Source organism: Xenopus tropicalis, chromosome 8 (genome assembly GCF_000004195.4).
Source record: "Xenopus tropicalis strain Nigerian chromosome 8, UCB_Xtro_10.0, whole genome shotgun sequence".
NCBI lineage: Eukaryota > Metazoa > Chordata > Amphibia > Anura > Pipidae > Xenopus > Xenopus tropicalis.
Window position 1 is genome coordinate 82,123,198 of NC_030684.2, and position 23,301 is coordinate 82,146,498.

The window sequence follows — 23,301 nt, forward strand, 5'->3', positions numbered from 1 at the left end:
TCCAAAAACATGTACACTTGAGCGCTACTGGTGCAAATCAAGGTCAGAGTCAAATTTCTGCAGCTACAAATCTGCTCTGCTCTCCTATAATACCACCCTCTGCCAAGCTAAACAAACCTACTTCACTGCACTCATTAACTCCCTCTCTAAAAAACCTGCACAACTCTTCTCTACCTTTAACTCTCTGCTGTCCCCTCCTCCGCCCCCTCCGTGTGCTTTGGTCACTGCTCAAGCTATCGCAGAGCACTTTAAAAATAAAATTGACACCATCCGAAGGGACATTGCACAACTTAATCCCTATAACCATTTACCTCCCTCCCTACACACTACCCAGTCTCTTCTTGGCTCCTTCTCCCCAGTGACTGAAGAGGAAGTCTCAAAACTGTTGTTTTCCTCTCACCTTACTACCTGCCCGCTTGATCCCATTCCTACCAAACTTCTGCATAATGCCAACCCCTGTCTTATCAAAGCCTTAACTCATCTATTTAATCTCTCGCTCTCTACTGGAATCTTTCCCTCCCAACTGAAACATGCAATTGTAACCCCTATTCTGAAAAAAACCTCCCTTGATCCCTCCAATCCTACTAACCTCCGACCTCTCTGCTCCCATTCATCTCCAAACTGCTCGAGCGCCTAGTCTACAACCAACTGACGCTATTCCTCTCCGACAATAACCTCCTGGATCCCCTACAATCTGGTTTTAGACAACAACACTCCGCCGAAACTGCTCTAACCTGACAAACAAATGACCTCCTATTGGCTAAAGCCAAAAAACACTACTCATTGTCAATCAATTTACAGTTTCATCCAGAATACCGCAAATAACCATATTTGTTTCAAACTATATGATCATACATAAAATGTAATCCATTACTGTAGTAGTTTAACTTTTTCATTTAATATAATGCAGACTGAAATTAATGAGGTGATTTGCTTTACCTGTATGATGGTGTTTTTTTTCTTTAGTTTAGTTTCATCATTTTTTAATTTTCTTTAGTTCTGTTTCAGTGTGTAATTTCAGCAGCCATCTGGTTGCTAGGGTCTGATATATCCTTGCAAAAACAAATATATGAAATATGTTCCTACCCCTGTCTGGGGACAGACTTCACCCTTCATATAGAAACAACCCACTATTTGTGGTAGACTCTGACTGCTTCTTAGAAAACTTGTAATTAATTAACAGAAACCAAGGCAACTAAGATACCAAGATGCCCCGTGACCTGTGCTTTACTGCTGAGCTGCAAGTTGGGGTGATATCACCCCCCTCCCAACATCCGATAAGCAGAACAATGGTAAGGTAGCAAGATAGCAGCTCCCAGTAGATCCCAGTAGAATCGTACTCCATAGTAAGAAATCCAAGTCTGGCTTGGGACTCCTCCAGTTACATGGAAGTAGGAAAAACAACAGGGTACCTGAAAGCAGTTCTAATGTGTAGCGCTGGCTCCTTCTGAAAGCTCAGACTCAGGCACAATGCCTACACACCAAAATTACAACTATAAAAAACATTTGTTGGTTCAAGAATAACATCGCCCCCCCAGTGATAGTTTTATTACTAAGTCATTACAAGCACTGAAAACAAACAGGATCTATCCTATCAGCACTTTATTGTCTTGTTTCTATAACCATTCCTTTTTAAATTAGAATTTAGACTAGCTATTTTAAAGGGACTGCTTCCTTATCTGCAAAGGGATACCTTTCCATTAGCAACTAGGAACTAGACATTACGAAGCCTATCTGTAGTTTCTATGACTGTTCCTTTTCCAGCTACAATTTAGCCTAACTATATTCAAAGATCTATTTCCTTGTCTGTAAACGCATACCGTTCCATCAGCAATTTAGAGCTAAATGCCACCTTTATTGCCACCTTTATTAGCGAGAGCTGTTGAAACTGGAAAAGGAAGTGATTCCTCGCTGCTGAACTTCCGTCTGTCCGCCATGGCAGTATGCTATTGGAGTAAGCTGTATGGGAGCGTATGACGAGTTTCCGGCGATAGAGTCTAGCAGGTCGAACAACAGGACGGAGAAGTGAGGCTCTTGCACAAGCAGCCGACTTATTGATTGGAACGATCTACGGCTATGTATCCGGGCTGGGGCCGGTATGGCGGCTCTTCCTCAATATCTGCTCCGGCCGGGCCGCCATCCGCACCCGCTACTGGTGCCTTCCAGAGCTTTAGAGACCAGCACATGGCCCAGCTCCAGCAGCTTCAGAAAATGCACCAGCAGCAGCTAGAAACAGTCTTGCCTGTTGGCAGCACCTCTCAGCCTGCTGGGTTTCCCCCGCCGCCTGGAGCCTATCAGCCGCACACTGGCGGCTACGCGAAGCGATCGTATTATGGACCCGGAGAGTCTTATCCCTTCCCCCCACCACCCTTCGTGAGCAGCTTGCCTCCCCCTGGGTACCCTAGTTACCCTCCTCCTCAGCACCATCAAACAAACCCTCCGCTTCCTGAGCCAGCGCCCCCTCCTGAACCGGCACCCCCTCCAGAACCGGCACCTCCTCCTGAACCAGATCAGCCGCCCCCACCTGAACCTGCACAGCAGCCTCCCCCGGAACCGGCGCGCCCTCCACTTCCAGACCCAGAGAAGCGCTTGCAGCCCGCGGAATCTTCCTCCCCTAAGGATTCTGAGGGCATTAGAGGATCTGATGGTTTGTCTCTAGAGGTAACGAACACATTTATGACATGAAGCTGTCCATACACGTATATAGATAAATGCATTATAACGGACGATTGGATACTTGACAAATGTGGTATACAGAACGGTAAGTCATTGACATGAAGACTGCTAGCTTGCAAATGTTCATAGAAAAGATCTGCAGTCAGAGGCCTTACGCACATATATTTAAGGATGTTGTCTTGTACAATGTTGAAGTTGGTTTGTAATTTTACATATAGATCTTTTGTGTGGCTGTACATATACAGATGCAATCATATATGGTGCTGGGTTCACTCTTAGCTAAAAATTCCCTTACTTAAAAATGGTCCCTATAGAGTTCCTTATAGATCTTCTAAATTCCTTAACAGAAGCACAGTAGAAGCACAGCCCTTCACTCACACAAGCAAGACAGGCTTCAGTTCCCTATCTGATCCACCTAGCTCACAATCACCATGCAGCACCAATTGCCTGACTGCGCCGCCCCAGTCCCAGGTGTGCTGTGACTGTGCCTGACCATGCAATTGCCTGACTGCGCCGCTCCAGTCCCAGTGGCACTCCAGCACGCTCTGCCCTGAAGGGTGCGTGGTGCCTACTACCTCATTCCGCTTTAAAGTAACTTAAGATTTGCACAAATCTAAACCTGCAAAAAATAGGATTTGGCCTAATGCCAAACCAAATCTTGGATTTGACACTGGAAATGTTAGGCTGACCCATACATTCCTTGAAAATCACAAAATTACAAGAGTGTACTAGAATATAGTGGTAGGTGAGCCAAAGTTGAGTGGAAATCCTGCATGTGGGGCAGCTCCAGGGTTTACCTGGATGTGGGAGGTCATGTGCAGTGTGAAGATTTTGTCTAGGAGTGTACTTTGTAATTTAGGTGCTATATGTTGGAGTATTGTGATGCATGGAGGGGGCAGGTGTACGTATATAAATAACAGCAGCGGTATGTGTCCGCTGTCAGAAATTTGGGTGAGGAGGGTTGGAAAGTGGCTTGGCTGGAGGTGAATGTGGCGAGCGATCTGCCTGCAAACTGCTGCAGAGGAAGGTTGGTCTACTCAAACCTACCTGACCCACAGGTTTCATGTTGACCCCCCCCCCCATGCATCACTAGTGGAATGTCACTTAGAAGCTTTGAATTTGAGGGGGGTTTTTTGTTTGTTTTTTTTTCTCAACTCAAACTCATGAAATTTATATTCTAGGTCTGTGAGCTCTCAAAAACAAAATTCTGAAAAAGTCAAATTTAAAAAAATCGCTTACATTTTGCCTTCAACAATGCCTATTGACTTTTACATGAGCTCACAAGCTTTAGATGCTTAGGTTTTACATTCGAGTTTTTCCAAAATTTTCATGGTCATAATTCAGGTTCACAAGTTTTAGTGCAAATAAAATTGAATTGTGCCAAAAAAAATCAAATTCGAATGTTGATAAATCGGCCCTGCATGTAGAGTCCTGCTGCAGGTCAGTACCTACAGGTTACCTCCCAAAAAAGTGGGAAGCCTGCAGGTTGGGTGTAGAATTTTCTTATGCGGGTTGGATTGTGAGTCTTATCTATATTTCTTATCATATATTATTTTTAATCTATATTTTACTTCTTTAGATATTTTTTTCAACTACTGATGGCAGAGTTACAGTTTGCAGCAATGGCACTTTATTTTTAATTGTGGTCAGCTAATTAGGATAAGTCAGTTGCACGTTTGGTAGCAGGTCCAAGCAGGTAAAAATGTGTGTTGCAGGCCATGTGTCCAGTTTTTAAAAACTGGTTCTGTATAGGACTCTACCTGAGTGTTCTATAAGTTAGTAAAAGTATATTGAAGTGAATTTAGTGTATGACAGGTAGCCTTCGAAGGAACTGGAAAAAAAAGAGCCGCTTGTGGATTAAGAGGAGAGGTTGAGTGAGGGAGCAGTGTTCACCTGTAAAGCCCTGTAAGAAAAAATAACTTAACTTAAATAATGTATACCGCATATAAACATTACATTAAATGGAGATCAGCTAATATATCTTAAAGCACAAGTGAGAAATGGCCATTATTGTAAATTATGTTTTATAGTAAACACAACAAATGTTTACATTTTTTAATTGTTTTTATTTTAATAGCAACAACAACATTACTGGTATACACAGCATCTAATGAGTTTACAGCAGAAAGCAAAGCTGCGCCAGAAAGAGAATAGTGGTACATATTCTGTAAAATCTACTGTACCACAGAGGGTTCCAGTGCCACCTGAAAGTGAGCTTCCACCAGCACCTGTAGTAAAGGAGCCACCTCCACCTTTGCCTGCAGATGATGTTAAGGTAATGTTTTAGAATGTAACTTTATCAGATCTTCGTAACAGTAAAAAAATTGGTTAATACAAACCCCTCTAAACCCCCACACCCAGAAACTGGTTATTTTTATGTATTAGCATTTGATATACACTGTATAAGAAGCTTATATGTGTGCTTTCTTAACCAAACATTTGTTACTGCCGCAAATATCTCAGCAATAAAATTGTCATTAATGCATTGCATGTTGCTGGCTGCTGGGATCAGCCACTTACAACAGCTTTTACTGACAGTTTTTTTTCAGCTGGAAACAAATGAAGCTGAGGTTCAAATAATTTATTATACAAACAACTATGAGAAGAAAAAAATCAGGTGTGAAATAGCTATTTTAATGGTCTGAATTTTAAACATGCCCCCCCCCCCAAAAAAAAAAATCTCCTACCCCATTTTTTGTAATTGTCAGAAAGATTTCAAAGTGATAGCCATTTGCTCAGCTGCCTTGGTTTTTTGCTGGCCTATAGACAGATGTTGAGCCGCTCATTGGTAATTTAGCTTCCTTGGAATTTTCACAAAAAAAGGAAAAAACACACAAAACGATTTGCTGGTGTAAAGAGATACCTCCAAACCTGTTTATTGTGGAGTGCGCATACAGACCAAATGTTTCAAGAGCTTCACGCCCTCTTCATCAGTGGGTGTAATTTTTCCACTGATGAAGAGGGCATGAAGCTCTTGAAAAGTTTGGTCTGTATGTGCACTCCACGATATACAGGTTTGGAGGTATCTTTTTACATCAGCAAATCATTTTGTGTGCTTTTTTCCTTTTTTTGTGCTCATTGTTATAGGCACCTGGCCAGGTGCATCAGGAGGATCTGCACCAGCAGATAATGGATTGAGTTAACAAGGAACTGTGAGTGTATGGACTTTCTTTGTTTCCTTGGAATTTTCGACCTGACTGTATTTTGTTTGATGCTGCTGACATTTCTAACATGCTATCAGATCTGAAAACCAACTCTTAACTTTTTATTCTAGCCAAGTTTTAACCCTCCTGAAGACCCAGAACAGGCAGAGAGACTAAAAACATTGCAAGAAGCTGCAGCCCATTGGCAACAACATGAAGAACATAGACTTGGCTTTCAGTATCAGGGAATAATGCAGAAACATTCCACTTTACAGCAACTCTTGCAGCGTTATCAACAGATATCCCAACAACCTCCGCATATAGGGGTAAGTAGTGTTACTATTGACAATTTATTTTAAACATAAGAACCACGATGTTCGTTTCTTTCTTGGTCCTGTGTCCAGGTGTGGACTAATGTTGTTACATGCACTGGGCATGCGGTATGTACCATTGCAACAAATCACAAATTCTCATTTGTCTTTTTCATGCCTGCTAGTTTCTATCTAGAGAAATGGCATTAAATTCATATGAGGAAAAAAATTAGTTTATTTTTTTCATTTGTCTGTTTTTGTTCCGGAGATGTCCAGTCCTCCAAGGCCAGGGAATACCTATGGTGCCAGTCAAAATTGCTATTTAAAACTTGTGGGTACATCCACTTAAAATAACAAGGATGTATCAAATTATGGAGAAGGCCATCTACCATAGATTTTTGCAAATCTAATTTTTATAATTACTTGCTTTTTCTTGTAATAATTAAACAGTACCTTGAACTTTATCGTAACTAAGCTACATGAATCCATATTGGTGGCAAAACAATCCAATTTAATGTTTAAATAACCTTTAGCAGATATACTGTAAGATATGGAGATCAAAATGACAAAAGCCACGGGTCCTGAGCATACTGAATAAAATATCCAGATCTAGCAAACATTTGCATTGAACATATTTACAGCTCTGTGTAGCTAGTTGAAAACTAATATTATTGAATAAAATCAGAGTAGTAGCTGGTCCTGCTGGCAAGCGCTTTGTCTTGTCATGTCTGTTTCAAGAAAACAACTTTTCCTGCTGAATCACGATGAAATTACTTTTTTTTGTTTTTTTTCTTGTCAGGCTTTGACAGTAGATATGCAGCTACAACATTATGAGATGCAACAGAAGCAATTCAATCCATTTTACCAAGAGTGGGAAACCCAGTTTAAGAAGTGGCAGGAGCTCTTGCAGACATACCCCCATAAGGACCAACTACAAAATTATGATGTACAATGGAAATCATGGCAAACGCAAATAAAAGCCACCAAATCTTTTCTGAAGGAGAAAGTGAACTCCTTGAAAAGCATGCAGCAACAGTATGGGGGCAATCATTACATAGGAGGGGTTCCTGTTATGCCTCCTTACCCTGCATACCCACAAGTAATGCCTCCGCCAGTCCCACCTTCACTACCAGGAGCTGTAAATATCCCTCCACCTTTTACTGCATCCGCACCTCCGCCTTTCAGTGCAGCAATGCCACCTTTACCAGCAATTCCGGCACCTCCCTTTTCTGAAGGTCAGCCTCCCCTTCCTCCTCTGACAGCTGCACCTCCACCTCTGCCTCCAGTGACTGCTGCACCCCCAACTGAGGCACCACCACCACCCCCTCCACCTCTATTATCAACAGAATCCCAGCCACCTTTACCACCTGTAACAACTGCATGCACACAAGCACCACCCTTACCTCCTACTCCTCTTACTATTCCAGTTGCTGGGACTCAAAACACATCTGTTGTCCCCTCACATTTTGCAACTTCCAAATGTGATCCTGGTCAACCTCCCCTGCCTTCATCAGGAATAAATTCTTCTGTAGCTGGGTCAATTTCTTTGACTTCAGGCACCATTGTTTCTAAACTTCCACTGTCTAAAACAACTCTGGGAGGCACTAGCTTCCCTTCTAGCAGTGAAAAGAGCATTACACCAGATGCCTCTTCTCCGGTGAAGCAGGCAACAGACACGGTCAAGTTGCCTTTTGCTGAAAGCAAGATGGAATCTGAATCCCCCAGATTTTGGTCTCAAGAAAAACAAGTAAAACCCAATGATGGATTTGACCAATCTATAAACAGTACTGAGAGGTCCCAGATGCCTTTTTCAGAGAAAGCCTCAAATGTTAGTCGACCACCCTATCAGATGATGACAAGGTAAATTTGTCCAATCTATCATACTTCCTAATTTATTCATTTGTAGCAGTTGATTTGCTGTGTTATTATTCATGCAACTACATTTCTGAACATCTAAGTTTAAAGCAGTTTGTTCTTTTTTTTCTCTGTTTAGTATTTGAAAAGTAGAAAGAGTAAAAAAATGGACATTTGATTTCTTAATTGCATGTGCTTTACTCCAATGTTGTTGCAAATTTGAGTATGTATAATTATAAACTGATGTATGTTGTATTCACTGGGAAATCCACACCTGTTTGAACTGATTGATCCAACTTGGAGCCTATGCAAACGTGCACAGGAACTAGGCAGAGATCCCCCCTGCCCTTCTTGCCCACCGACGGAGGCAGTGGAGCAGGTAGATGTTACTGGGCCTCATAGCAAATTCATATTAGGGCCACAGACATTGGCAAGTTGATCCATTCTGCCAAGATATATTAAAATTGCTCAATAATAAGGGCCTTGTACTGGGCCCTATAGATAGAAAATAGATTGTTCCATTTATTTGTCACATACACCGTTATACAAGTACAACATGTAGTGAAGTATACCCTGATTGTTCACTCATGGGCTGCCCTGCAACTGCAGGGTCTTCTTCCTTTGCAGTTACACCCCTGTGAGGTGGGTTAACGTAATGAGCAATTCATTTTTGCATATCTGGAAAACAAGTATGCAAGTGTAAATTACATTATCTTTCTATATCAGGGAGATGCAAAAAGATAATGCCATAGAGTTTGTTGCAGTGAAAGAAACTGCATCCTCCATGAGCATTAACAGACAGTTATCTGTCCTGCAAACTCACTCAGGAAGACAACTGATTACTAAGTTTTCTTAAAGGAACAGTAACACTAAAAAATGAAAGAGCTTTAAAGTAATAAAAATATAATGCACTGTTGCCCTGCACTGGTAAAACTGGTGTGTTTGCTACAGTAACACTAATATGATATATATAATAAGCTGCTGTGTAGCCACGGGGGCAGCCATTCAAGCTGGAAAAAAGGAGAAAAGGCACAGGTTACATAGTAGATAACAGATAATTTCTGTAGAATACAATAGTGTTTTATCTGTTATCTGTAATGTGCCTGTGCCTTTTCTCCTTTGAATGGCTGCCTCCATGGCTACACAGCAGCTTATTTATATAAATTATAGTAGACTTTCTGAAGTAAACACACAACTTTTACCAGTGCAGGGCAGCAGCACATTATATTTTAGTTACTTTTATAAACTTTCATTTTTTGGTGTTACTGTTCGTTTAAGCCACTGACATCTTGTCATTATTTTCTTTTATCCCTGCAAACTCACTTTGGACCTTTGCAGTGTATTCCATACAGATTCCCAAACAATGAGTGGAGCCTGCGTCACACTCCTGGGAATCATTGCCTGTAGAGACAGACCTCCTACAGGGTTACCACTAGAGCAACCCCCAAACGGCCTCTTTACTGAGAGTGGAACTGTGTAACACTCTTAAATGGAGAAGAGATATCTTTACATTTAAAAACTCCTTGTTGAATCTTAGGAGTATCCATATGGGACTGAACCCTTCCTGGGGCAGTCAAATAAGAAGGAAAGAAAACAGAGTCTAGCTTCACTCTTTTTCTTCAGAACAGATAAAAAAGTCAATCCTTATGTTTAATATATAGAGGAGATTGCACTCTCCATTTTTTGTGGTATTTGAAAGGAAACGAGGTGGAAACGTCATGGAGTCTGTAGCAGATAAAGAAACTGCATCCTCCATTAATGCTAATGGTAAAAAAAAAATCTAAGCTCTTTGTTCAGCTTCTCCCCTTTCTGCTCTATACTGTCCAATCAGCACTGAGCAGACCTGTGCCTTGCTCCCACATATTAAAGTCATAAGCAAGTCATAAGGGGAAAGCAGAAACCTGGCTGTAGTGGTAAAATACATTTTTCCAGCGTATCTTCGGGAGGCTGCCGCCAAGCCTATTAGCTGTTGCTAGGTGGCAATCTCCCGTAGAACAAACATGCTGCGTTCCTGTTTGGAGCTTAAATGCGATTTAGTTAATGCAGCCCCATTAGGAAGGGTAGGAATTGTTTCTTCCTGCGCTCCCCTGCAGTGAAATGCAGGAAAACCCACTGCAGGGGAGTGCAGGAAAATAACGCTCATTAGTATGAGCTCTTACTCTCTGCAGGGGAAGGGACACCTAGTCAATGAGACAACTAAAAAAGCCCTACCTTTTCTGCAAATAATCTCAAGCAATCTGTTTGCATTCTTTCAGGCACAAAGTAATGCTAACATGCTAACTTAAGGTGCCCATACACTATAAGGTCCGCTCGCTTGGCAATGTCGCCAAGCGAGCGGATCTTCACCTGATATCCCCACCTACGGGTAGGTGATATCGGGTAGCAAGTAACTTTAAAAAAAAAAAAGAATACGATCGTTTGGCCCTGGGGCCAAACGATCGGATTACATTTGTGGTTATGGGGCAGTCAATTCGGGGGCCGCATCAATGAGCCGATGCGGTCCCCGATCCGACCGGATTTTCTAACCTGGCCGATCGAGATCTGGCCAATTTCAGGCCAGATATCGGTCGGGCAGACAGCTCTGTTCTGCCCATACACGGGCCGATTAGCTGCCGAATCGGTCCAAGGGACCGATATCGGCAGCTATAGTCGGTCCGTGTATTGGGACCTTTAGGGCTCTGGTACACGGGGAGATTAGTCGCCCGCGGCAAAACTCCCTGCTCGCGGGCGACTAATCTCCCCGAGTTGCCTTCCCTCTGCCATCCCACCGGCGAACATGTAAGTCGCCGGCGGGATGGCAGACGCGGCGAGGCGATTTCGGGAAATCGCCGAAAAAGCCTCGCGAGTCTTTTTCGGCGATTTGCGCGAAATCGCGCCGCCGCGTCTGCCATCCCGCCGGCGACTTACATGTTCGCCGGTGGGATGGCAGAGGGAAGGCAACTCGGGGAGATTAGTCGCCCGCGAGCAGGGAGTTTTGCCGCGGGCGACTAATCTCCCCGTGTACCAGAGCCCTTAGACTATGAAAACTCCCTATACTAAACAATAACATTCTTCCTCTAGAAGTGTAAAATGTAATCAAATCACAGCGCTTACTGTTTTCTTAAGCAACGCTTGTTATGCAGTAAACTTGCTCATTTTGTTCCTATAGTCCCACAGTGGAATGTTTCCAATTCTCTGTCTACAGGGTGCCAACCAACTTGGAGGATAGATTTGTAGGCTACTGCAGAGACATTAAAAAGTAACTTTACTAAGTCTGCATGCAAAAAAAAATCTCTCTCTGTATTAAAATACAAACTCTTTAGTTACTTTCTAATGGATTGGTTGGAGCCATCGTTACAAACACAAAAGCACAGAAAAAGCTTCTTTGAGGTGTGGGAAAGCTTTATTAACACTCTGGACTTCTGCCCGTTAGAGCAACATTATTTTCTGTCAGATGAGGCAGGCAGACCATCACATATATATTTATAGCTTAATTATGATATACATTCTGTTGATTTAAGTATTCATTCCCTATAATGGACATGTCAACCAAAAAAAAAAAATTTTTTTGCCTTATAAGAAAACAATTCTAATCACCTTTGCAATATACATTCATTGCAAATTTGTAAAGGTATTGAAGTTATTTTTATATATTATTGCTATTAAAAGCTGTGTTGTCTGTCCTTTTCCATTCTCAGGCTTCTTTAAACAATGTTACACAAGCCAACAGATTGACAGACCTGACTTGCTTGAGGAGACTGGCTTTTGGAACAATGTTTAAAAAGTTATAACCAGGAGTTAAGCAAATGCTACTTTTTATAGCAATTACATTTACAAATAATTAACAAAGCACTAAAAATGTTTATTCATATTGGAAAGTTCATCTTTCATTAGGCAAAAACATTTTTTATTTTTTTTTGCATCGACTTGTACTTTAATATATTCTCCTTTCCATTTACCGATTTTGTTTCATCAATAATTAATCTAATCTGTTGTTACATGCCATAGCCATAGTTATCTAAAGCCTAAATGACTAAACATTTATTTATTTTAACTTAAATACATGCAATAAAAAAATAAACCTTGAGTTTCAAGGGGGGAACCATTCTATTAAAAAATTATAGTAACTAGCCAGATGTTCAGTTTGAATCAAAAGGCCAGTCAGTGTTATGTTTTAGTTGGTTGTTGTGGTTTAAAAGGCTTGATGCAAACGTTGTACGTTTTATTACATTACCCTATTTTTATTACATTACTATATTTCTTAAGTGATTCATTGTTTTGCCTCCATGTAAATTTAAAGTTCAATCCATATTGGAATGTTGCTTAGAATTAGAAGTGATCAGACATGAGAGGGAATTTATCGAAGGGGACTAGTGAAGTAAAGGAGGTAGAAATATTAATGTGTGGCGACATAAGGTGAGTGTCAAGAAATTGCTAACTATAAAAGAGATAATACAAGACTGCTGATTAAATTCTTTAACCGATATTGAGTATGAGAACCAACAAAAGTGAAAATTCTTTGCATGGCAGTCCCAAGTATTGTATTTTCATATTTGTGTTGTCTACAATTCAGAAACACTTTTTTTAATGTGTGTTCTTATTGTTACTTTTTGTACACTTTATTTTGAGTCCTGATACAGTGTGCATTGTATCTGTTGCAGATTTACTCCCCAAAGCCACATTTTTCCACCTCCAAGATCTCAAATTCATGAACCTCGAGGAGCCATTGATGTTTCTGGTGCTCCATCAGCATTTGAGGGAGAGGCTATTGATGGTGGAACTTCTGTCCAGGGTTCCTCAGGACATAACAGACATACAACAAATACAATTCCCAACCCGGACCTTCCATGGGAAAAGGGACAGGACCCAGTATCTGAGGCTGCAGCAGGCTTAACAACATCTGATTTCCATCAAAGAACAAAAAATGTCCCTTTAGGGACCTTACAGTCTTTTAGTGAAAGAGAAAAGCATAATATGCCAAGTCTAAAAAAAGGACTAGATCCATTTTTAAGCAGACCTTTAGAGAAAGAACTAGTTGAGTCAGAAAGAGACAGAGAAAAGTGTAACCAAGCTGATAGCACCCCTGTAGGCCATCCACAAAAACTAGATCCTTCAGAGTATCATCAGAGCCTAGGCAGGCCTAATCAACTTCCACCCGATAGATGGGAAAGAGCTATAGATAAATCAGATAAAATGTGGGAAAACCAAACCTCATCCCCACATGGCCAGTGGCTTGGAACTGAAGGCCAATCAAAAGAAAAGTGGGGTAGGCTAAATCCAGCACCATCTGGTAGGTGGGTTGCTCCAGTGGATGCACCAGCAATGGGTAAGTGGGCTGAGTCTGAAGGCCCACCAAAGATTATTCCAGAAGCACACTCAAATTTATGGAAGAGATCAGAAGGCCCGACGAGGGATATGCATCATGTCCCCAGTGACCCACCATGTGACATATTGGATGACCCCAAAGATCCCCTATGTGATAGCATGACTGGACACGCAAATGACAGATGGGTCGGGCCAGAGGAGCCCCTGAATGACCGCTGGAGCAGGCCAGAAGGGCCCCTGGGTGACAGATGGGGGAGACCTGAGAGACCCCCTGGTGACCGTTGGGGCAGACCGGGAGAACAGTGTATTGGCCGCTGGGGTAAGCCTGTGGCAGAAAGTGGAAGGTGCAGCAGACCTGAAGGCCATCCTGAAGATAGTTGGACAACAGGTGGAGGACAAATGGGTGAAAAGTGGGGTGTACCTGAAGGATCAGTAAGAGAAAGATGGGGCAGAGAGGAGGAAGCATACAATGAGAGATGGAGAAGATTAGAGGAGCCCACTGTTGAAAGATGTAGTCGACTTGAGGAGCCAGGGGAAAGATGGAGAGGACCTGAAAAACCACATGAAGATAGGTGGGAAAGGGAAAATGTGCTCTCTGGTGATATGTGGGGCAAGTCCAAAATGCCTTTGGGTAAACCTGAACTGAATGCAGATGAAAGACTGAAAAGTAAGACTGGACCTTTAAAAGGCAGGTGGGATGGCCCCCACGCTTCCCTAGAGCCCAGATGGGAAGACAACTCTGATCAAAATATCCCAGGAAACAAAGATCAGGCTGGTGTTAAAAATATCCCAGGAAACAAAGATCAGGCTGGTGTCAAAACTGGGCCTACAGAGGCAAAGAGAGCTGCTGATACTCCCACTATTAGCTATCAAAGTAAATTTAGAAAAAATGCTCAGATAGGTGGGATTAGTAAAGGAAGTGCACATTCAATGGTTTCTAATAATCAGACTCGTGATAAAGGAAATACTTCCGAGTTAGATCAATCATCCGAAATGGGAGGTACTGGTACTCTTGCTAATAAAGGCAGTGAATCAGTTCAAAATGATTGTAAAATGGGTGGTTTGACTGCCTTTCCAGCAATGAAAAGACATGACTCAGTAGCCAAGTTTGAAGTCACTGTGGCTAGTGGAGTTTCTTCATCCTTGGTTCAGGCTAAAGCTGATAATCCTGTGCAGACTTCTCCAGAGCCTGGTGCTGTTAAAACTGATACATCTCAAGTCCTTAGTGATGTCAGATCAGATAAATCTGCACCTTCTGGATTTGCTAAGCCCAATTCCAGTTTACCATGCTTAGAACCTAAACCTGATACTGCACCAGTTCATTGTCCTAATGTAGATACTGCACCATCCCTTAATGTAGGTAATGCCATGACCTCTCCAATTACTACCAAGGATGGTAATCTGCCTGGTTCTGATCCATCAAAGAAGGCAGATATTCTTTCCCCTTCTCTTGCCAAAGAAGTCAGTGAGTCAGTACCTGATTCTCAAAAGCAAAGTACTTTTAATGCCCCTGGTGTGGGTGTTGGTGCCCCAATGCTTTCTAATGAACTCAGTCTCAAAAATCTAGCTTCTGAACCACTAATAAGTGAAGCCCCTAATCAACATAGACCCAGTGCTCCTTTGGTTCCTGTCCAGCCTAGACCCAGTGCTCCTTTGGCTCCCGTCCAACTCAGGACCGGGGCCCCTCCAGCTCCCGGTCAGCCTAGGTTCGGGGCCCCTCCGGCTCCCGGTCAGCCCCGGGCCGGGGCCCCTCCGGCTCCCGGTCAGCCCCGGGCCGGGGCCCCCCCGGCTCCCGGTCAGCCCCGGGCCGGGGCCCCCCCGGCTCCCGGTCAGCCCCGGGCCGGGGCCCCCCCGGCTCCCGGTCAGCCCCGGGCCGGGGCCCCCCCGGCTCCCGGTCAGCCCCGAGCTAGTGGCACAACTGTACATGGCCATCCCAGACCTGGAGTCCCTCATCCACTCCCAAGAACTGGTGCACCAAGTCCCTTTAGATCTCGGACTCCCTTAGGCCAGGGTCCAAGGATGGGAATGCCAGGTCCCTTCAGGCCTGGAGCTCCAGGACCATTTAGAGCAGGTGCACCTCCTGTTGGCCTTCCAAGAGGAGGGTTTCCTGTTTCCTTTAGGGCAGGGGCCCCAGGTCCTCCCAGGATAACTGGCCCTCGGGGCCCTTCTTCAATTAATCCCACAGAACTACAGGACTTTCAGATTGCAAGTTTACCTGCAGGGCAGATTCCAGGTGGTTCCCTTGTGCCACAGGAATTCGATCACCCTTTAAATGTAAAGGAGGCTTCTAAATCTAGCTCTGCCATGCAGAACATATTGGCAGAAGATCCCGATATGTCTTTGTCATCAGTAAGGGTTCCCTGTAGTGAGGAAGGAGAGTCGGGTGCAAATATTTTAAGAGATGCAGTGCCAGACTTCCCTGAAAGGCATACCAGGCATGGTGACATTGAAAATTATGATGCAATTCAAGAACCAGCCTATGCTAATGCTCACTTACAGCCGGGCCCTTCCAGGTTACATCATGGGAGAGGAGGATTAAGGGAACAATGGTTGCAAGGTACAGAACAGTGGAGTAGCCAAGGGAAAAGATTAGAAAACTATGAAGTAAAATTTGATCAGAGGGGTAGAGGTCGCTCTAGAGGACTAGTCCGTGAACGAATTCTGCCCAGACCAGGCAGTCGTGATGCTATAGAACATTTAAGAGAGAGAGATTTTGGGTCAAGGGGTAATTTCTTGGATGAGAGACCTCCCCAGGGCCCTGATTATGATCCACTTTTTATGAGAGAGATGCTTCACAGAGATCATAGATTTTCTGATGATGAGAGACCTCCTTTGGATCCCTTGGAAATTACAATAAGAGAATATTTGGACAAAGTTAGGCTTGATAATTGGGAATGGGAAAGATATATGAGAGAGAATGAATTTCTTCGAGAGCAAAGCCATGCATTTCTCAGGGATGAGAGGCTTCCTTTTCACCACCATCCTCCTCTCCCTCCTCCTCCCCTTCCTCGTGACACAGATGTTCGTCAAGATCCTTGGTGGGATAGACTTCCAGAAAGAGAACAGTACAGAGGGCCTGGTGATGTAGTGGAGAGATTTGAAAGGCCTTATGAGGGACATGATCGGGAGAGAGATTACTTAAGAGTGCAGGAGGATTTGGACTTTTTGACACGTGAAAGGATAAGTGCACATCCTGTTCGACGACCACTTTCTCCTCACCGTTCACTTTCACCTTTACGGCCCCGCTCTCCTCTACCACCTCTTCCTCCTCTTGATAGATATCTTGATGAAAGTTGGAGAGATGACAGAGAAACTGACCGAGATTTTCGTGAACGTGGGGACATCAGAATACTGGAATACCCAGAAAGGCAAGAAGAAAGAAGCCGTGAATTCCCCCCAAAGAGAGTAGAGTGGAGGGAAGATCCATGGTATCCTTCTGAAAATAGATTGGAAAATCGTATAGATCCCAGTCACAATCTTGAAACACCAGTGTCACTGGAAAACCCTGTACCTGGTGCAGAAAGCAGCCAGGAAATGGAATCTGCACCCTCTTCTGCTGGAGTTTTGGCACTGAGTCAGAGACAACATGAAATTATACTAAAAGCTGCACAGGAACTCAAAATGCTCAGGTACCCAATGGAAACGTACATGCATAAGCTTGTAATTGCTGTTGAGTTTTGCATGTCCGTTTTGTATTTTTAGTGAAAATATGTATAATTTAGAAGTAGCTGATCAGGCAGATTGTAATTTTATGGTTTTAAGTATTTTTTGTGTACTTGAATTAGTTTTTTTTTTTTTCTTCAGAAACATCAGGCTTTTTCAGTTATTTTAATTTAATCACAATATTACAAAATAGTTGACCAGAAGTTTAGAAGCTCACTTACCAACTTGGGTTCCTATCAAAACATCTTTGAGTTGAGATAAGCTGTGTACCTAAAGCAACTTTCTGCAAAGTAATTTTAGAAAGAAAATTAGTGTTTAGACTTGCCATGTGGTTCTTGACATCATTTTTCACTTTCTTCAGGGAACAAAAAGAACAACTGGACAACTTAAAGAACTTTTTTAGTGATTCTCAGACTTCTGGGGAATCAAAACACCAGCCACCCTTGCCAGGCGATAGTGGTTCAGCCCCAAATATGTTCAAGGTAGGTTTGCCTAACAGGACCAACAGACTTCCCACAAATACTTAAAAAAAACACACATCAGTTATTTATGATTTTATTAAGTTTATTGGTTTTTCAAGAAAAGAGGAGAATGAGAACATAAACATTTAACAGTTAATACCAGTACATTCTTGGTGGACCTATAGTATAATGAAACAGTAGTAAACTCCATCCATGGAGCCACAGAAGTTTGTGGTCAAAAGCCTTTGCCCAGTATTTGTGCTTTTATGGCCTTTATGGGCCTAATCCACTTCACATTGGCGACTAGTGCCTGTTGAGCGTGTATGTGTCATTTTTCACTTGCTTCCTATAGGTGTTTTTGCAGCTGTCCGTATGCAGGATGCTACTTGATGGGTTTACTCAAGAGGCAGGTCAGGGGATCAGGATCAATTCTTTATTTGAGGACAGTTGGGGTGCATTTGCCACCATCTCTTAATATGCTGTTACCACCCTGCACATTCACCAATATGCTTATTACAGGAAAAGGGGGAATAGGGAAAGAAGAAGTTCTCTTATCCAATACATTTTCTCCAAAACTGGTGTTTTGTTGGGGGTATAAAATATGTATAATATAAAGTATAAGATAAAGAAGGAATAGATAACCCCTTAATTAGAAAACACTTTTAACAATGGCTTCCCACTGTTTGATACGGCTCAAAATACCAATCAGGAGTTCATTAATTGATTCAATAAAATGATTAGTGCTAAATAAATAAGAAAAGGGGCAATTATTTGAAGGTGCTAGCTTTTTCTCCACACCTCTTGATTATTCCTTTTCTTTCTATATATACCTAATTAATTAAGGTGAATTATCAATCAATAATTTGGCACTTTAAAGGAGAAAGAAAGGTAAAAACTAAGTAACTTTATCAGAAAGGTCTATGTAAATACAGCCATAAGCACTCACAGAAATGCTGCACTGATTTCTCTGTCAAAAGATTTTCTGTGTCTGTTTTCCTCTCCCAGAGACACACAGCTCTCTGCTCTCTCCACTCTCCTGCTCCCCCCTCCCTCAAGAATGCTAAGAACTCACCCCCCCCCCAGGAATGTGGAACTGAGCCAATTGGCAGGAAGCTTCCTCATAGTCTAACTGAGCATGTACACTGGTCTTGCTCTTGGTGCAGGAGTGAGGCATTATGGGAACTTTTTTTACACAGTCCAGTGTTTTTTCTTGTCCTGTTTGGCTTCTGATCATGAGAACGGGAGAAATATGGGGAAACTTAAGGGCACTATTGAGAGAACTGAAGTTATGCCTGCAGCTTGACATTATCTCTTTATTAGCCTTTCCTTCTCCTTTAAAAAATGTGCACATTTTTATCTAATTTTTCAGTCACCAATTGATGATTTTGAAGAGAAACTGTAAGAATACAAAACTATAGCACATGCACTTTGTTAAATTAAATTGGTTTTTTAAGTGACAGTATTGAAAAAGCTAGCACCTTCAAATAATTGCACTTTTCTTATTTATTTAGCAGTAATCACTTTATTGAATCAATTATTGAACTCCTGATTGGTATTTTGAGCTGATTCAAACAGTGGGAAGCTATTCACCAATATGCTGTTACCAACCTACACATTAACCCCTTATGGGAAAAAGGTGCCCATCTCTTCACAGCCTCCAAAGTAGGGGGATTTTTTTTGTTTGTTTTTAATCTTATCTTGCTTTATGGTAGATGTCATAATGTAATTGATGTGCTCGTTCATACTACAAAATGTTTATTTACATCTATGTTTATATTTCTTCTCCTAAGGGCTTGAAATCTGAAAGAGAGAAATCTGTAGTTTCAGAACCTATTGTCAAAATGGCTTCTAGCACATCCCTTACCACAGGACCAGTCCCACCAAGGCCAATGTCAGATTGTTGGAATGAGGACACGTTTAGTGGACTTTGGGATGATGAAAGACGGTTTCGGAGTCCAGGGTCCCTGGTTGATTCAGGAAAGCCTGGTAGCCTTGCACATGGACCAAAACAGCCAGTACCTCAACAGACTGTAGATTATGCCCATGGTCGAGGTGAGTAGAGAAAATGCTGTATTGTCATAGAATGAACTCTTATTGACTGGTGTTTACAGAATTAAATCTCCTGTATCCCTTTTTTAAGATTCCTCTGTAGGAAAAGTTGAACAGGTCCCTTATGGTGAAAGAGTTGTTCTCCTTCCAGATTCTGTAATAGAAAGAGCACCACTCCCATTTCACAAAGGTAAGCATTAATTTACCTTACATATACAATTGTCCTGTGTTCAGTTTTGCTTCTGTGTGCAAGTTGTGAGTCCTCACTAGGGCAGCTAAAGATATTTTGCTTAAAGGAGTATGCAAGTCAAAATTTAAAAAAAGCATACTGCCCAATAGTCCTCCTATTGTTTAGTAAAAATGCCACACTTTTGGCTCACCTAATCAAATATTTACTCAATCACACTTCACATTTTCTCTTAAAAGGTATTCTCCCTTCCTTTCCCTCCTTGCTTTATACTGCACATGTGTTCCTTTCCCTCCCCCCCTCTGCCAGATCCGCTTCTGATTGGCTGGTGGGCATGTGTAGCTCAGGACAGGAGACAAGATCAAGTTACACACATGCTAAGAGAATAGGAAGGCTACCGCTGGCAGCCTACAGGAAGGGAAGAGAGATTTCAGTGATGTCACTGTAGTCTTCACACTGCCGTAGGCTGCCAGCACCATATCTCAGAGAAGCAAGCAGGGATCTGGGAATTTAGATATGCAGTGAGTAGTGCTAGGCGGTATACCGTAAAATACCGAATACCGTTTTTTTTTTAAAAACCGATATTCATTTTTTAAATACCCCCTTACCGGTGATGATCGGGTTGCGCCCCGTGCGTACATGATGTCCGTACGCACGGGATGCATCGCTGGCCGCAGCGCTGGCCAACTTGCTGTATGGGGGGGGTGCTTATAAATAATAATCGTAATTATAAGGGGAAAGTGGGGGGAAAGCTTCCTGCTTAGCTGGTCACATGCTCCCTCTACTGGCGCCTCACTGGTACAAACCTCCCAAAATTGCACATTCCAAGAACAGAACTGCATGAAGCAGTGCTTCATATACCGATTTAGAACCTCTGAGGAATTGTACCAACACAAGCCTTTCCATATATTTTCAACTTTGTTCTCTGTGGATTAAATACTAATTGTCTCAATAGCAAAATTTAGGGGCCCTGGCCACCAATGTTAATTGGAAAAAAAAATACCGTCAAATACCGTGATACCGATATAATTTTGAAAAATACCGTGATATAAATTTTTGGTCATACCGCCCAGCTCTAGCAGTAAGTACTTAAAAAGAATGCCTTTAGACTTACTTTTAATTTATATTAACCTTTCATTGTCCTTTAAGCTCTATAATATAATAGACCAGTGTGTGTCTGAGGGCCGGAAGTTGTGTGGCCTACATGTTGGAGGGACGATAATGAAACTGATATTTTACCACTCCCCTTTTTAAACTACACCCACTTCAAACTACACCCATGTTATCACAAGAGGTTTTAAGACCATACCCGCACTAATGGTGGTAGTGCAGCAAAAACAATGCAGGGATTAAAAGGTGTCAACAGGACAGGGGATTACATATTTAAACAATACAGGGGGATTACAGCCAGAATATGAGGTGTGAGCAATGCAGGGGGCCAGTTAATCTCAGTATTTATACCATTTGAAACTTACACAAAGGTAAGCAGTGACAGCAGCCAGACAGGTGGGGGGCCACACCAAGGGGGCCCGCAGGCCGCCAGTTGGACAGCCCTGTAATAGACTTATCATAAAACTGACGTAAACAAGATATCACACAGTTGCTGCCTTGCACTCTTGTCTCCTCCTGCAATTGGAATACCTGCACACTGAGATGGTTATTTGAAAAAAATAAAAAAATATTCTTTTTAACCCTTGCCCTGAATATGTGTTAAAGGTGAGGTTTGCCTTTTTTTCAACTGGCCTATGCTCAGTCACTATAGCAAAAAAGAACCCCAAAACTTTAAATTTCTTTCTGTTTTGCGATTATTTCAGCGCTTATAGTGGGTCAAGAGTTATAATCCTGAAGCAGGATTGTGCAGTGAAAGCTTAAGCTACCACACATGCACAATTTTTGTTTTTTTGTGGAAAAAGGATAGGGCATCTTTATAGTGCTGGCAGATTTTCAGGCAATGTCTGTTCTTTGCAAAACAACTACTGATTGCTAAGTGTAGGTATTGGAGGAGATAGGAGACACCTGTCCTTTTAGTGAATGGGTGCTGTAGTGGAGACCTTTGACACATATTATCAAGTCCTATCCCTTCAGATATATTAATATTAGAGATAATGGACAAATATGTGCCTCTTTTTTTTCTCTTAGATTACCAGGTTGATCGCTATGATCGTGATCTGAGGGACAGGGAGCCCTACTTTGAACGTCAAAGCAATAAAAACAGTGATCGCAGAGATTATGAAAGGGAGAGAGACCGTGAGAGGGACAGTCACAGAGATCGTAGCTTTGGAGAACATGAAAGGGAGCGATTTGACCGTGACCGGCATTCTCGTGAAGACAGGTATCGAGTTCAATAATAATGATGATACTATTAATAAAACCCAAGTTTAAGCTCAGGTTCTAAGTATTAATTACTGTTGGCTTTTGCCACGGTAAACACACTTAGCATAGCTTTATTAGTAAAGATTTCATGGATGTTTAGTGGAAAACATTATATGATACCTTAATTCTGCAGTTCAGCAGTTTGAAGCATTAAGTGGTACTTTTGTTTCTATATAATAATGCTGAGTTTGTGGCAATTAAAGGAACAGTAACACCAAAAAATTAAAGTGTATAAAAGTAATTACAATATAATGTACTGTTGCCCTGCATTGCTGCAACTGGTGTGTTTGCCTCAGAAAGACTATAATAGTTTATATAAGTAAGCTGCTGTGTAGCCATGGGGGCAGCCATTCAAAGGAGAAAAGGCACAGGTTACTTAGCAGATAACAGATAAACCCCCATTATATGGGGCTTATCTACTAGTTATCTGCTATGTAACCTGTGCCTTTTCTCCTTTTTTCTAGCTTGAATGGCTGCCCCCATGGCTACACAGCAGCTTATTTATATAGTAGCTTTTCTGTAGCAAAAACCCCAGTTTTTTGCAGAGCAACAGCACATTGCATGCAACATGATGCTCAATCTGATATTCAGTCTATTAAAAAAAAATCCTCCCATCCCCAGCAATGGAAAGCTTTAGCTCTAACTTCTTTCTTTAGGCTGATGCCACACATAGCGTATATTTTTGGCAAGTGGGAATAAAGCTTGCAGAAAATATCGCCATACGCTCCTACCTGTGCCTGCAACCGAATTAATGAAATATGCTCGGGTGCAGGCACATGTAGCCGATATCCGCCAAAGATATGAAGTCTTGTGTTTTTTGGCAGATATTAGCTACGTGTGCCTGCACCCAAGCGTATTTCATGCATTTGGTTGCAGGTACAGGTAGGAGCATATTGCGCTATTTTCGGCAAGCATTTTTTCGCTTGCCAAAAATGTATGCCATACGCTATATGTGGCATCAGCCTTAAGTGGTGAAATCACCTGACAACTGTTTGTGCCAGCACAGGTGGTGATAGTTGCTTGAAAAAGCAAGCTGAGGCTTTTTTATGCAGTTATAGTTGGTAAAGCTGGCATGGATGATTTTGTAGGATGGTGTCAGACCAACTAACACACCCTACAAGTCAGATGTAGTTGCATGGGTAAAAAATAATGGAACAGATGCATTTGCATTTAACAAGATAAAATTTGATAAAGATTTTGTAGCATTCAACAAAATCTTGTGCTGTTGTATAATGAGATTTTGTGGGTCAGATAAAATCAAAACAGATCAAAGCAGATCT

General features: G+C 42.1%; 1 protein-coding gene across 1 annotated transcript in view; it reads left to right on the top strand.

Moving 5' to 3' along the window:
• The first annotated feature begins 1,624 nt into the window (after window positions 1-1,624).
• The window catches only part of ylpm1 (YLP motif containing 1), a 47,378-nt gene continuing 25,701 nt past the window's right edge, over window positions 1,625-23,301 (top strand). Inside the window, exons 1-9 of the mRNA XM_031891419.1 lie at window positions 1,625-2,661; window positions 4,754-4,951; window positions 5,951-6,145; window positions 6,930-7,990; window positions 12,625-16,917; window positions 17,313-17,433; window positions 19,203-19,464; window positions 19,553-19,651; window positions 21,788-21,980. Of these exons, the coding sequence (XP_031747279.1) occupies window positions 2,077-2,661; window positions 4,754-4,951; window positions 5,951-6,145; window positions 6,930-7,990; window positions 12,625-16,917; window positions 17,313-17,433; window positions 19,203-19,464; window positions 19,553-19,651; window positions 21,788-21,980 (7,007 nt within the window). The 5' untranslated portion in view covers window positions 1,625-2,076. The remainder of the gene's footprint in view (window positions 2,662-4,753; window positions 4,952-5,950; window positions 6,146-6,929; window positions 7,991-12,624; window positions 16,918-17,312; window positions 17,434-19,202; window positions 19,465-19,552; window positions 19,652-21,787; window positions 21,981-23,301) is intronic.